Genomic DNA, 14,606 nt, shown 5'->3' on the forward strand with positions numbered 1-14,606 from the left:
CGAGGCCGGTTTAAGGGGCGGTGGCAGTGACGGACCGCGCCCGGCAGACGGAGCTGTGCGGGAGGCGGGGGCACCGACGCGGCCCCGACATCCCTGCGCATCCCGCAGCCCCGCCGGGGATGCCGCCGCCCGCCGGGCCCTGAGCGCCGGGACGCCGGCGGCTGCCGGCCACGTTCCGCCACGCCTCGCCCGGTACGGACCCAACGGAACCCGACTGGATAATGGAGTGAGTACCGGAGCCGTTCCCTGCGGGACCCCCCAGCACCGGGCCGCGGGGCTCACCGCAGTGCCGAGGCGGAGGCGGCACCCGGGTGCCGGGATTCGGGATCCCCCCGGTTGGGGCTGCGGGGACCCGTTGAACGGAGGGTCGAGAAGTCGCTCGCATCACTTTGAATCGCCCCCGCACCCCACTCGTGCCGCTCGCATCCCCCCCACGCTGCGGGTCGGGGCCCTGAATCACGGTGCGTCCCTGCACAGCGGGCTCGGGACCCCCACCGAGGGGCTGCAGAACCCCCGATGGCGACGGCTCAGACCCACATAGAGCTCAGAAGGAGCTGCCCCCCCCCCCCTCCCCACCGACCCCGCTCGGTTCCTGCCCTACTGCGGGGCGCCGAAGCGACCACCCGTGGTGCGTGGATGGAGGCCCCGAGCGGGTAGGAGAGCTGCGGGGCTCGAGCAGCGGTGCGGGAGGCGATGGGGAGGGGGATGGGGAGGAGGGGAATGGGGTGGGAAAGGCGTTTATTTTTCTGTTTTGAACCTGTTGTTGCTGCTGTGCGTAGCTGGGGGTGAGTGGGTGGCTGGGAGCCCGCGGACCCCTCCCTTTGCACGCGGTGCCGAAGGGTCCGGCTTGGAGAGGGGGCTGCACCCCTCATCCTGCTGGGGATTGACCCTCGGGAGCCGAGGAATGCTCCAGCGCCCTGACCTTCTTTGTGTGCTGCTGTGGGGCCCTGCCCCGGTCGGTTGGAACCTGCAGGGAGGATGGGAGCTGAGGACGGGGCTCTGCGGCCCCATCGTTCCCTTCCCTTTGCTTCCCTTCAGCATCTCCTGGGTTTGGCACTGAGGTCTTTCCAGGGGAACCCATCCAGCCCAACCCAGGGGTCAGTGACCGTCTGCTCCTTGTGGGCACATTGCCCTGTGCTGATTAACCAGGTGCTCAGTCAGTACTCAACAGGCCTGGGCCATCTGCCATTTACCCCCAGTTTGGGGGAGCCCCCATAGGGATGCTGGAGGGCTTGGGGTGCGCTGCTGAGGGGCACCAATAGGGGCCTGGGGGGCGGGGGGATGGCAGATCTAGGGTGGGAATGTGGGAGGGGGTCAGCTCCCAGCCAGGTGACAGCATAGATGATGGTTCTGCCCCTCTGTGCTGAGCCCCTTTATCACTGGGGGCTGTGGGATGGACTGTTGGCTGTCAGCAGGGGGCAAGGAGTCCTTCAGGGCTGTGCTGGGGCTTTTGTTTGTGTGCTGGAAATACCAGATTGTTCCTTCTTGTGTCTACAGACCCTGCTAGGGAAATGTGCCCCGGAGGTGAGAGTGTAGGGCTGAGCAGCAAAGCAGAACCGGAGCGTGCACAGTTTCTGTTTGGGCAGCTTTGGTGCAGCCCCTTCTGGTCGTTCAGGTTTTGGCTCTTATGGAGATGAATCTTGGGATTTTGGGGCTGGAATATGTGCGTAAAAGTTGTCGGTGGTTGAAATGCAGATGTGTTTTCTCTGGGTTTATGGCCAGACCTGAAGCCCCAGTGCTCCTGCAAAGGGTTTAACCAAAGGTCAGGTGTGCTATGTGAAATTCATACCCTTGTCATTGGGATGGAGGCTTAGGAAAGTCCTGGGCTCAGTGGGGTCTCGTGGCCAAACACTCCCCAGACATAGGCCTGGCTCTGCAGTTGCTGATGTGTGCTGGGAAGCGTGATCCTGGGGTTGGCTCTTGCTTTTCTTTAGCTTTGGCAGCAGCTGGAGGAGGGTGCTGGACACCACGAGCTTCTGCTGCCAAAGGAGGTTTGGCTAAAAGCTTCTGGCTCTTACAAAAGGTTGTGCTGGTCCCATCAGGGCTGCTCTTCTGTCCTCTGCTCATCCTGCTAGTGATGCTGTTGGGTAGCTGGGGGTTTAGCATCTTCACTTCTGGCTGTTGATGGCTCCTTCTATATCTTTGCACCTTGCTGTTCCTTCTCTCCTTGGGAGCCAGCTGCTCTCCAGGTCCTGCTCTCTAAATCACTCCAGATCTGAACAGGAGACTCACAGAGGGGGGAGAAGGGATATTTCTGCCCTTAGGGTAACCTGGGGCACTCCCTTTAGGATGGGGTTTGGGGTCCTACACTCCCCTCCATGCACCTCCGTTTAGATACAAAACCCATTGAGACACTGTTCCCAATGTCCTGGAGGAAGCCATAAAGCCCAGCTACAGACAGCAACACAATGGCACCTGGGGAGCCAGGGCTCAGGGTTCAGCCCAGAAGTGCACAAGGTGGGGAAGGAACTGAAGCCAAGAGTGGATTTCCTTGGGAAACTGCTGCTGGTATTCCTTGTTCCTGACCAGAAATAGCCACTTGCCCCCATACAAGGGAAAGGGGAAAGGACGTGCACAAGGGATGGGGTCTGATGGAGGGCGGAAAGCTCAGGGCTGGAGGCAGAGGCGGATTCAGGAAGCCTGAGCTGAGTCTGTATTTACTACTTACACCCGTCTGTGAGGCAGAAAGCCCCTCAGGCCCCAGACAGAAGCCGGTCTCAGGGGATGAGGATGAATCTCAGCAGCCCTGGAGCTGCTGTTGGGGCGGGGAGCAATGCTGGCTGTGCTCTGGCAGGTGCTTCCTGGTGCAGAGGAGCTGGATGGAGGCTGGGGACAGGGAGCTGAGCTCTGGGCTGGGTGCCCAGGCAAGGACTCTGCACGTGAACCACGTCCCTATGTACTCCATAGAACCTCATGTGCCCTGGTGTGGGTGCCTTGTAGGACTGAGATGTGATGCAGCCACAGTGATGGCAGGGCTTGAATTCCACGTCCTTGGGCTGGTGTTGGAGCTGCTGGGCTGCCGGCCTCGGTGGGTTGAGTGCTGCCAGGTGTGGGGAGCTTTGCTTCATTCATAAATCGTGTGGGTGTTTCCTCGTGGAGCCTTGCTCCTCTAACTGGAAGGGAGCTGGAAACCCAAGTGTTTGGAGGGCACTTGAACCATTGTTTGAAAGATCTGTAATTTTCCAATCAAACTCCCTCCTTGAGCCTCTGTTCATCAAATATTCAGAGGATCCATTTTCTCCTGGCACTTCCAGCCCACGTCTCAGCCTGAAGAATCAATCAGGCAGCTCTGCTTGTTCTAATGCATCCTGCATCTTTCGGGAGCCTGGGGCTGCCATCTCCTCCTCCCACCTCATCTCCTCCCCAAGCAGCCACTCGGGATGGGGCTGTGCAGGCTCAAAGTGGAGCTGGTGTGGCTCAATGCAAACAGCTGGGGGGGGGGGGGACCTGGCCTCACTCCTTTCTGCTGCCTGCTCCCAAGCAAAGCTTTATCCATTCCCTCCTGAGCCTGCTGGGATGGATTTGCCTTTGCTGTCATTCACTGCAGGACTTGGGCTGTCCCTTTGCTCTGCACCCTGCTGTGAGCAGCAGCACATCAGGGCAGGGGTTGTAGTTTCCTTGCAGCAGCAGCACTCTGGACCCAATATCCCTTGGGTCTGGCTGTCGGCACAGTGTAAATCAGTGCTGCTCCCTCTATTGCCACCCCTGCTGCCACCAGCTGATCCTCCCAGGGCTTCAGGATGGAGTTTGGCTTGGGATGAGCCCTCTCTCTTCCTTCTCTTCTGTCTCGGTGTTGAGCTGGTGAGAATAGAGCAGAGGTCGGGGGGGGGGTGGAGGAGGAGCAGCTTGAAACGGCTCTTCACACATTTGGATGAGCTAATGGGAAAAAAAAACCAGAGGAAGGCAAATAAACATTATTGTTTCATGTCAGGCGGGGAGGAGACAAAAGGTCATGGGCTTCCCTTGTGATGGGAGGAAACAGCGGCATCAGCAGGGCTGGAAAGAGCTGGAGAGCCCAGGGAGGGAACACATGGGGTGCGTGTGTGCTCACACGTGGGTGTGCAGCTCCATCCCAAGGCTGTTATTGCTGCGGGTGTGAGTTCCTGGGGCTCGGTCCCTCGGTGCCACCTGCATCCCATCGGCCTCACCTTTATGGCACTGCCTTGCATTGCATCGACAGCTTGAGGAGCTTATCCTGGGATCGGCGGAGCTGAGACCTGCATGAACCGGGCAGAAAAGCATGAATCTATTTGCAGGAGCTCACGAGACCCGGTGAAATGAAGTGGAGAGGGGAGGGCAGGGGGGGTCTTTTGGTGTCTTTTCTGCCTTTTTGATTCAGGGGGAGGATGGAAACTGAGCACCCGGTGCCACTGGGGTCACCTTTCTATTCCTCTGTAGTATCTCGGTGTAACGTGGAGCTCACACCGGCGTGGCTGCGATCTATCGGGAGCTCTATAGGTGTCGGCCCTCGGTCCTGGAGGCCGGAGCGCATCTCATCGCGCATCCCCCGACCGGGTTCCGTCTCGTTCGCATTACCATGGCGCTGTTACCATAGAGCTGTTTCCATGGTGCCGTTACCAGGGCAGCCGCCTCCCGTCTCCGTGCATCCTCCGGCCCGGCCGTGAGCTGCGGGAGGGGAACGGAGGAGGTGCCGCCACTCGGGTTTAACCCCGAATCCAGCTCTGGGATCAGCAGCGGGATCCCATCGGAGTGTGATGGCTGTAGGACCCGTTCCATCCTCGTATCTCTTCACCCCATCCCCGTGTGCAGGGGGGAGCTGGGAGCACCAGGCTCAGGCTCTGCCCCTTCTCTGTCTATCAGGGTATTGGGGTGATGGAGAGGTGCATTGATGGGGTTTGGGGCCAATATGGTGCAGCGAGGGGCATCCAGCCTGTTTTGTGTCTTTCCCTGGGCCAGGATGATTTCTGGCTTTCACCCCAGGATTGCAGAAACTTTAGTAGCAAATAATGGAAAATAAAGAGGATGGGGGGAAGAAAAGCAGAACAGAACGTTTCAGGAATGCTGAAAAAAGCTTGGATCAGTTGAACTGTGTGAGATCCAGGAGAGAAAGAGGCTTCATTCCAAAGTCTGGGGTGCAAAGAGATGGGTTCAGAGGGCATCCCTGGCCCTGCAGCAGGGACCCTGAGGCCATAGGATGGTCCTACAGCCCTATGATATAGGGAAAGGTGATGGAGAGCCAGCGAGTTCCTCCCTGCAACCTCTGTGCTCAGTGTCTGCATGGAGCCATCCCAGCTGCCTGGGCCCAGGGGTTACTTGAAGTCCTGGATCTCATTCTTGGAGGGGGAAGGAGAATGTTTCATCTCCTGGGCTGCTGCCTGTGGCAAGGTTAGAGCTGTGACGTGGGTGTTACGGGGACTGGGGATGGCTGCTGCCTGCCTGCTCCACAGCACTGACATCTCCCTGCCATCAGTTTGTCACAGCTCCATCTCTTAATTTGCAATTGGAAACCAGTGCTGTGGTCCTGATGGTTTGGTGCAGGGAAGAGCCAGCTGAGCCACGGTGATGAGCAGCAAAGGGAGCATGGATGGGGCTCATAGATGCAGCATTGGGATGGGGCTGCTGATGGTATATGCACTCAAAGCATCACAGCTTCACCTCGAAGTGCCCCCAAATAACTGCTATAAACACAGCACCTTCTCCCCATCGTGTTTGTTTGCTCTCAGTTCCACTCTCTGCCAAGAACTCTGCATGCACAGAACACATGGGCAGCCCCAGTGCTGGGCTGGAGCTGAGCCATGAGCCATAGAGGTGGTGATGGTGGGTGGAGGTCACTGTGGGGCGTCACGCTTCCCACTTTTCCATCAGGAAACATCCTTGTTGTTTTAATGGGGCTTTCTGGAAAGTGGTGATCATTTGCACGCCATGAGAATGTTTTGCTTGAGGGGTGGGAAGGAGGGAAACAGCCTCAACACTGCACTGCCCGAGGGGGGGGTTGAGAGGGATGGTTACCATATAGTGGGGGGCTCATGCCCCACAGCTGCATCCTGGCCCCTCCTCACCAATGGCTTTCCCTGCTGTGTGCTGTGGATGCAGCACAGCCATCCCTCCCTGTCCCCACTTACCCCCAGTTGAACTGGGAATGCTTCAAGCCACCAAGGCTGGCAGCCCTGAGCTGTGGCCGCTGTAGGGCAGGGTTGTCTGCTCTGCCTTTAACTGTGCATTGCAAAGCCCTCAGGCCCCGCTGGCCGTGAGCAGGGCAGGACCTGCAGGCAATGTGTCCTGCTGTCCTTCCCAGCCTCCATCACCCAGCTCCAATGCTCTCAGCCAGGGCAGAAACTCCTGGGATGTGTGAAAATGGATCCGTGCTTCATCACTGCAAGTGGAAATTAAACCAAAGAGCTCACCCTGCTGCCTCCTCCTGCTCAGCATCATCTATTGGAGCAGCATCAGTGCTTGGGGCTGGAGCTCCTTGCTGTGTTGTGAGACCTCTGCTATTGTGGTGCCCACACTCCACGTGCTCAGAAGCCCCAAAGCTCACCCTGCTTTCCCCCAGCCCCATTCCATGCACCTGCCCCCTTCCCAAGCTCTGGGAAACGAATGGCAACCAGCCATCGCCTTACAACACCTCTGAGCCTCCTGCTCCAATTACTGCCACAGCTAATTGCTTCGTTAGCATCACACGGCACACAGCCAGTCTGCTCCCCTCCCACCACAACCCCCCCCCCCAGGACCCCTATGCAGGTGCTTACAGCTACAGCTGGTGTTGGGTAGCACAGCTGGGTCTGTGCATGTGTGATGTGTGTGTCTGTCTGTGCAGTGAACAGCCTGGAAAGGTCGCTGTGTAGGAAAGGTGTCAGCAGCCAAGGAATAGGCTTGAAATGGAAAGTGTGAGCCAGAATAGAGGAGGCAGCCAGGAGTGCTTCTCTCCAACCCTTCTGTCGTGGCCATTCCCCTCCGCACAACACTGGGCCCAGAGGAAAAGAGGAGCACAAAGAGGATCGGGGTGCCAGGAGGAGATGTGTTGGGGCAGAGGGAAGCAGAGGAAGCAGAAGGGAAGAGCCTGGCCTTTGTCTGCGCTCGATGTCTGGCTCCACAATGTCCCCATTCACTCCCCACATCTCTCTGTGTGGGCGACGGTGCATCACAGCTTCTCTCTGCTCTCTTTGCAGGGCTGTGGAGGCCAACACGCTCCAGCAGGAGAGGCTGCAGGCCATTGCGGTGAGTCCCCTTGGGCGACAGGGTGGCACCAACACAGTGATACCTGCAGTGCCCTCAGCCCAACAGGCAGCTCCTCCAGGGCTTGGTTCTGCACCTGGAGACCAGAGATGCAATTGGCAGCGGGGTTAATTCATGAAGCAGTGCCTTAATGAGCCCTGAGTGAGAAGGGGATGAGCATGAGGGTCTTCTCTGCCCTCTCCTAAGGGTTGAGTGCTGTGTGTGATGCAGCCATGCAGGGGGTGGGTGCTCTGCAGCAGCTCCTTGCTCCCCTATAGCAGCTCCCTGCTCCCCCATAGCAGCTCCCTGCTCCCCCATAGCAGCTCCTTGCTCCCCCATAGCAGCTCCCTTCTCCCCCATAGCAGCTCTTTGCTCCCCCATAGCAGCTCCTTGCTCCCCCATAGCAGCTCCTTTCTCCCCCATAGCAGCTCCCTACTCCCCCATAGCAGCTCCCTGCTCCCCCATAGCAGCTCCTTGCTCCCCCATAGCAGTTCCCTGCTCCCCCATAGCAGTTCCCCTGCTGCCAGCTCCCAGCCCCGCTCGCTATCGGCCGATCTGTGCCTCACAAAGGGCAAATTGTTCTGGGCCAGAGGAGAAAAAGAGCGGGTGACGCTTCCCTGGGCTGGGACAGACTCTGCTAAAGCAATCTGGACCGAACCCAGGATGTGCAACAGAGAGGGAAGGGGGGGGGGGGTCTGGAAAGGGCTGGTTTCCCCTCACTGCCCGGCTCACACTTAGCAGGGCCAGGCTGGGGGGAAGGTGACATTTAAAGGCAGGGAACAGTCCATGCTCTGCACCCTCTCTGCTCCCAGAGGTGCTGGGATGGAGGTTCCCCCCCAGCAGTTCCTGGTGCTGCCCCAACCCTGCGCTGACCCCAACTCTGTGTCCATCCAGGAGAAGCGAAAACGTCAGACAGAGATTGAGAACAAGAGGAGGCAGCTGGAGGATGACAGGAGGCAGCTGCAGCATCTCAAGGTGAGGAAGACTCCCCTAGAGACCCCCAATGTGTTCTGGGGATGCATCAGGACCCCCAAAGCAGGAGGGTGGTGTGACTGTGACCCTCTGTGCTCCCCCAGTCCAAGGCGCTGCGGGAGAGATGGCTGCTGGAGGGGACCCCATCCTCTGCCTCTGAGGAAGATGAGGCGATGAAGAAGCAGATGCAGGAGGATGAGGTGAAGACCAAGGAGCTGGAGGAAACCATCCAAAGGTAACGGGGCTGTGCACTGCCCAGCAGCACAGCAGGGCTGGCTCAAGCACGAAGGGGCCTTTGTGTTGGTGTAATGGTGCAATGCATTCCTGTGGGCTCAGAGGGATAAGAAGGTTTTGCGGGGAGATGTGAAGCAAAGGGAGGGGACAATGTGAACAGAGGTGCAGTGATTCACATGGGCTCTAAGCTGCAGAGTCCTCACTGTGTCCCAGAGTCATCAGGGCTCTTGGTTGGGCTCAATGGCCAGGAATGGACTCTGTTTTTCCTAGGGAAATTTGCACAGGGTTAATGAATCTGGGCACAAAATCTGAGTGAAGTAACATTACTCCATGCCACCAGTTGTTGGCACTGTGTGTGATGGGTTGGGCTTTGGCACCACGTGGGATTGACCGCAGCAAAGTCAGGTCTGGTCCAACAAGTGCATGTTTTTCCCCTAGAAAGAGATGCTGAAGGTTGTATATAGTGGGGATGTGTCCAGCTGAAGGGCTGCTGTGCAGCATGGGCTGCATTGCCTACATGGTAATGGGGACATGTACAGAGGAAGCACAGTTCCTGATAGGGGTTATTCTGTGCCTTCCCTTCAATCACTGCCAGCACTGATTCTGGTCCCCACTTTGGAGCTGGGCAGGACTGGTCTCAATGCAGAGCCCTTGTATGGCCACACTCACAGGGCTGCAGCAGATGGAGGGTTGATGTTCACACTGTCACAGCAGGATGGATGCTTGGCTGGGTTTGGTTTTGTTTTCGAGGTTGGCAGCAGGGCTGATTGTTTTGATACAGGTTGGTAAGAGGGATGAGTCCCATGAGGTTCAGAGCCCAGGGTGGGAGATGGAGCTGGAACCCTTCTCCTGCCAACACTGTGCTGAGCTTTTCCAAGGCTCTGCATGTCCTGAGCTGCTCTGGCCCTTAGTAACACAACCCCAGGGCTGGGGACTGCAGCTGAGCCCTGCAGGTCTGCTGTGATCCCAGCGCAGCCTCATGGCTCCTGTTCTCCCCCAGGCTGGAAAGGGAGTTGGAGTCACTGGAGAACAGCAGCTCTGCTACATCCACCAAGGAGAACCTGGCTGAGGTGGCAGCACCAGCAAAGGAGAAGGCAGAGAACATCCCCAGCGTGCAGAAGGTGGGCACAGCTGCTCCCCTGCAGGATCTGGATGGGAGGGGATGAAGCAGGGCAGGGGTTGGGGCTGGGTGTACAGAGCAATGAATGCGTGGTGCATCCACAGCTCGTGTCATCTCTCTTCTGTTTTGCAGAGTCCCCTGAGCACAGCTGTAGGTAGGTGACCATGGATGCTGAATTGATGGTGGTTCCCCCTCCTGGGGCAGCAGGACCCTTGTGCTGGGCTGGGGGTGGGCACCAGCAGGACTGGGCAGGGGAACAGGGCGGCCTCAACCCCACATCCCCATCCCAATGTCCCCATCTCAACCCATCCCAACGTCCCCATCTCAACCCATCCCAACTTCCCCATCTCAACCCATCCCAACGTCCCCAACCCCCCGTGATGTCCTGTGGATGGGGGATCCCATCCTGGTGGTAGCCATGGAAGAGTCCCCATCCACCCCAGTGCCAATCTGTGTACATGCAGCTGTGTACATGCAGCACATGGATAAGCTGGGCATCATTTCAGCTAAGGCTGCCACTTCTCCTCTCCATTCCCAGCTGAGAAGAAGGTCTCCAGCAGCCCCATGAAGGCGTTGCAAGGCACTGACATGATGAAGGCAGGTACGTGCCCACTTCCACTTGAGGACTGCTCCCTCCTCCCGCCCTGCAGCACCTCTCAGCTCTCTGCCTTCCATGCACAACCCACCCCGCAGTTCTGCCACCAACGATCCCCACCGCTCGATGAGTTTCCGAGCCTGGGGCACAGAATGTCATTTATTTGCCATCAGATGGTTCATTCTTTTTTTTTGCTGGAAGCCTGCGGCTGGTTCTCTGCTCGGGGTCCTCACTCTTCTCCCTCTGTTTCATGTCTCTGCTCTGGTTTAATCCTTTCCTCCTGCTCTTTTTGCTGCTTCTTGATGCAAGGGAGCAGAACGATGCAAGGCCAGGGCTGGGGAGGGGGCTGCCTGAGCTTGGCAATGGGAGCAGTTGGGACCACAGGGCTGCAGGCAGCTCTGCTCCTGGAGAGAGTTTGCTCAGGTCTGTCGATGGCTCAGACAAGAAACAAATCAGCTTTGGATCTTTGGAGCAAAGCATCACCAGGACGAGGTGACAGCAGGGACAGGGAGGGAGCTGATGCCCAGGAACAGCCATCCCATGAAGCACAGTGCTCACCCTCAATGCTGCATCCCACCAGCACGAGCCTGGCTCCACGCTCAGGCCAGACAGACAGATGGACATGGTGGCCACCACCTGCCTTAATGCCCTCATTAAGGGGCACAGCTGGGTGCCAGCCTTGGGAACGCAGCACCTATGGAGGTAAGGGGATGCCAGCAGCTCCAGGACGGTGACGGTTCCCATAGAAGGGCCATACCTGGGATGTCACACCTGCCTCTGCCTTCACTCCTCCTGGCTGCAGCCTGCTGCCTTGCTATCGCCGCTGAGCACTGCACCGCTGCCCCACCCGCTGCTGCTCGGGAGCTCTGGGGCTGTAATGCTCACTGTGCTCTTTGTGTCCCAGCCATGTACTCAGTGGAGATCACGGTGGAGAAGGACAAAGTGACTGGGGAAACCAAAGTCCTGTCCAGTACCACGCTTCTCCCCCAGAACCACTGTGTGCAAGGGATCAAAGTATACGAGGATGAGCTCAAAGGTATGGCCCCGTCCTGCACCTCCAGCAGGATTCAGGAGCAGAGGGAAGGGGATGAGGGACCAGCTGCCGAGCATCCCAATGGGCAGCAGGGTGAGGAAGGGCTGGAGCAGCTCCTGCTGTCCTTGCTGGCTCCATAGGGCAACATTCTGCACCCCATCCCACGTGGCGTGGAGCCATCCGATGGTGTGCACCATCCCAGGGGCTGCACATCAGTCTGTGCTGCTGGAGAGCAGAGGATCCATCACATCTGAAGGCCCAGGAGTTCATTCCAGCAGCGAGGGAAGGGGCATCAGCACTGTGTTATCCCGCTGTCATGGGCACCTCTGTCTGGGAAGGGAACAGGGCTGAGCTGTTGGGGAACCCCATGGCCCCACAGTGCCCAGGTTGGCAACAGGGAACCTGTCTCCAGGGTGAGAAGACAAAGATTTAGGGGAGAAAACAGCTTTAGGGAGCAGTGCCTGCTCTGGGGAACCTGCTCAGATGGGGCTGGTGGAACCAAGGGACAACTGTGTCAGCAGTGAGGACCAACAACACCACAGCCAGTCCTGCTCCGCAATGCCTTCCATCACCTCTGTCACCTTCATCATCTGCATCAACACAGTGGGACCCTGCACTGCCTGGGGGTCCAGCACCCCCAGATCCTAGGGATCAACTCAGCATTGAGCAGCCTCAGAGGGCAGCCCCAGCCGTGCCAGATCCTCCTGCTTATTATCTACTGCTCCACCGAGTGGGTTCTGCAGCTATTGCACTGCTCATCACATGATGCTCCAGGTCAAGTGGAAAACATGATGGGCTGGAAGCCACCCTCACCACGGCCCCGCAGTGCTGTGAGCACCCAGCAGCACAGGATTGGGTCCCCCCACGGGCACTGGGGTGCACTGCAGTTGGAAGTGTTGGGGTTGGCAGTGGTGGTGGTGATGGGCTGCAGAGCATTGCCACAGCTCAGACACCACAGCACCAACTGGGTTTTGAAGCTCTGCAGGTACTGGGGTGCTGAGCTGGGGGTGGTGGGGGCAAATCCTCTCCTCCAACCCCCTTTTTCCCTCACCATCTTTCTCTTGTCCCTGCAGTGGTGCATGCAGTGAGTGCTGAGGATGGAGCTCTGCAGAATGGGGCGCAGCCACTCAGCTCCTCGGAGGTGGATGAGCTCCTGCACAAGGCGGATGAGGTGACACTGGGTGAAGCTACGGTGAGTGGGGAGGCTCCGGGCAGTGCCACGTCCAGCCAGAAGGCAACACCAAGGAGGGAGATCACGGGGCTGCAGGCAAAGCCAAGGGAAAACTCCACAGAGGGCACGGAGCCGAGCCGGGAGCAGCCGGTCACCATGATCTTTATGGGCTACCAGAACGTGGAGGATGAGAATGAGACCAAGAAGGTGCTGGGGCTGGAGGGTACCATCAAAGCTGAGCTGGTGGTGATTGAGGACGCCGAGAGCAAGCCAGAACCAGCAAGCCAGGACCACGCACCGCCCAATGGCACCGCGCTGGAACCGGCGGCCGCCCCAATGCAGGGGGATGAAGTGCCAGGTGGGCAGAAAGTGGACACCAACGCCATGGAAGCCAAGGAGGCTGAGCCAGATATGGACGCGAAGAAGCAGCGCTGCAAATGCTGCACGGTGATGTGAGCCCCCGCCAAGCCCACCCCCCATCCCCACATCCCCACATCCCCATCCAGCTCCCCGCAGGACACAGGGTTACTGACCGGACACGGCACCCTTCTTGTTTTTCATAAGAACTGGGGAAATCCAACGTTGTGTTTGGAAAACCTTCACCAAACGGCAGAGCATCGAGGCCACGGCACCGCCCTGCCTGCCTGACCCCCACTCTGTGCACACCCCTCCAGTGCTGCGTGTGATATTTATTAGAGACCCCTCCCCACCTCGCCACCCCCTTCCCCACAGCCCTGCCTACCCCGGCGCTCTCCTGCTGGGATGCCCCGGAGCCTTCCCTCCTTCCATCCACCATCAGAAGATGACGGCAGCCAGGAGGACCCGTGCCCACCCAACCCTGCGTGGCAGCTTTCATCTCTGGCACCCATTTCTTCAGCCCAGCTCCATGCTGTTGTCTGCACTGTGATGCCAGGACAAGGACCGGGCACGGCTCCCCCGGCGCCAGCACCAGCCTGGACCCAGCTGTGCCCTCCTGAAGACCCCTGCCCCAATTCACGCAGCCACCACCAGGTACCGATGTTGCCCACTGCTGCTGCTCCATGGCCATTCCTCCATCCTGGTGCTGGATATTCAGCTGTATCTGGGTGCCCATTGCCCACCCAGGGGTGTGGGGTTGGCAGCAAGAGGAGGGGCAGCTGCAGATCCCAGCCTATAGGGGTGGGATGGGAGCTGGAATCTACCTGCAGGGCTCTGCAGCAGTAGGATGTGGCTCAGCTCCGTGTGGCTGAACCAACCCTTGTGCTGGCAGCTTTGCAGAGCCCATTTATCCAGCACCTCTGTCAGATCCCCAGCCCAGCTCTCTCTGGGTTTTTGCGGTGCCCCCAGGTGCTGTCTCTGTGCAGGCGGTGCAGTGAAGGGTCACAGCTCCATGGCAGCTGCCCCACTCCCTGCCCTGTGCTCCAGCCGCCAGAGGGGATCTCACCACCAGCACCAGCGTTTCCTCCCCACTGTGACCTGCTGGGGCAGGAGGAAGGGTGCGGGGCCCCTGTGGGTGCTGAGCTCTGTCCATCCCCAGGACAGCCCCATTGCCAGCCCTAAAATGAGGTGCTTGCTGCATCCCATCTCCCACCAGCTATTGGTGGGCACACAGCTGTGCTCTGTGCTGTCTCCACATCCCTGAGTTCTGGCTAAAAGCCTCCAGGAGAGGTGGAACTTCATGAGGTCTCAAGCAGAACCTCTGCTGCCTGCTGTGGGAGCCACCAGCAGGGACACAGCCCGGCAGTCCCAGCATTGGGGTGCTGGGGGAGATCTGCCCCACTCATCCCTGGGGATCCAGGCCCCCAGCGGGGCTGCATGTCACCTCCTTCCACCCCCTTTCCATGGGTGCTGACCCCAATTTAGGGCCCCCTCTCGCCCTCAGCACCCACTGCTCCTCGGTCACCTTTGGGCCCAGCACCGACCCCGGGCAGGAGCAGATCCGGGCCCTGCAGGGCTGGGGCTGGGGGTAGCAGCAGTGAGGACCCGGCCATGCCCCAGCCCCAACCTGCAGAGCCCCACACCGTCCCCCTCCCAGCTCAGCTGAAGTGCACTTCCTGCTCTCCCGTGCTTTTTACCTGTGATGAAGCCGTTTGAAGTTTCCCTTCCTCCCCCCCCCCCACCCCCTGTTGTTTGTAAGACACCTGAACCAAGCAAATAAACTGTGTGAATAACCAGCCCTTTGCCTCTGCTTCTGACTGGGGAGCAAGTTGAGCAGAGCACCCCCAGCTCTGCTCAGTGCCTGGGTATAGGGGGGCTGAAAGGGCTGGGATTGGGGTGGGGATGATGGAGATGAGCCATCCCGACCCCACAAAGCACCATGAGGATG

The 14,606-nt window shown here is 58.9% G+C and overlaps 1 protein-coding gene and 1 long non-coding RNA gene across 9 annotated transcripts; one reads left to right on the forward strand and one right to left on the reverse strand.

Annotated features, from left to right (window-relative positions):
• The first annotated feature begins 45 nt into the window (after window positions 1-45).
• Window positions 46-14,454, forward strand: PALM (paralemmin). Of its 8 annotated transcripts, none has more exons than XM_015886337.3 (9): window positions 46-226; window positions 7,131-7,179; window positions 8,071-8,151; window positions 8,253-8,383; window positions 9,383-9,503; window positions 9,635-9,656; window positions 10,041-10,103; window positions 11,002-11,133; window positions 12,204-14,454. In XM_015886337.3, exons 1-9 carry the CDS (start codon window positions 222-224, stop codon window positions 12,755-12,757), a joined length of 1,158 nt encoding a protein of 385 aa, XP_015741823.2. In that variant the 5' UTR covers window positions 46-221; the 3' UTR covers window positions 12,758-14,454. The 8 variants fall into 8 exon arrangements, with proteins under 8 accessions (XP_015741823.2, XP_085373472.1, XP_015741827.2 ...); XM_085517343.1 differs by lacking the exon at window positions 46-226 and adding an exon at window positions 536-653; XM_015886336.3 differs by lacking the exon at window positions 46-226 and adding an exon at window positions 3,961-4,272.
• Window positions 2,631-4,141, reverse strand: LOC107325488 (uncharacterized). The gene is made up of 2 exons (XR_001559688.3): window positions 4,052-4,141; window positions 2,631-3,876 (listed from the first exon to the last, which is right to left on the reverse strand). It is a non-coding gene; the product is annotated as an uncharacterized LOC107325488 (long non-coding RNA).
• Window positions 14,455-14,606: the final 152 nt, after the last annotated feature.

Source organism: Coturnix japonica, chromosome 16, assembly GCF_054131305.1.
Source record: "Coturnix japonica strain WE chromosome 16, WE-NBRP24, whole genome shotgun sequence".
In the NCBI taxonomy this organism is placed as follows: domain Eukaryota; kingdom Metazoa; phylum Chordata; class Aves; order Galliformes; family Phasianidae; genus Coturnix; species Coturnix japonica.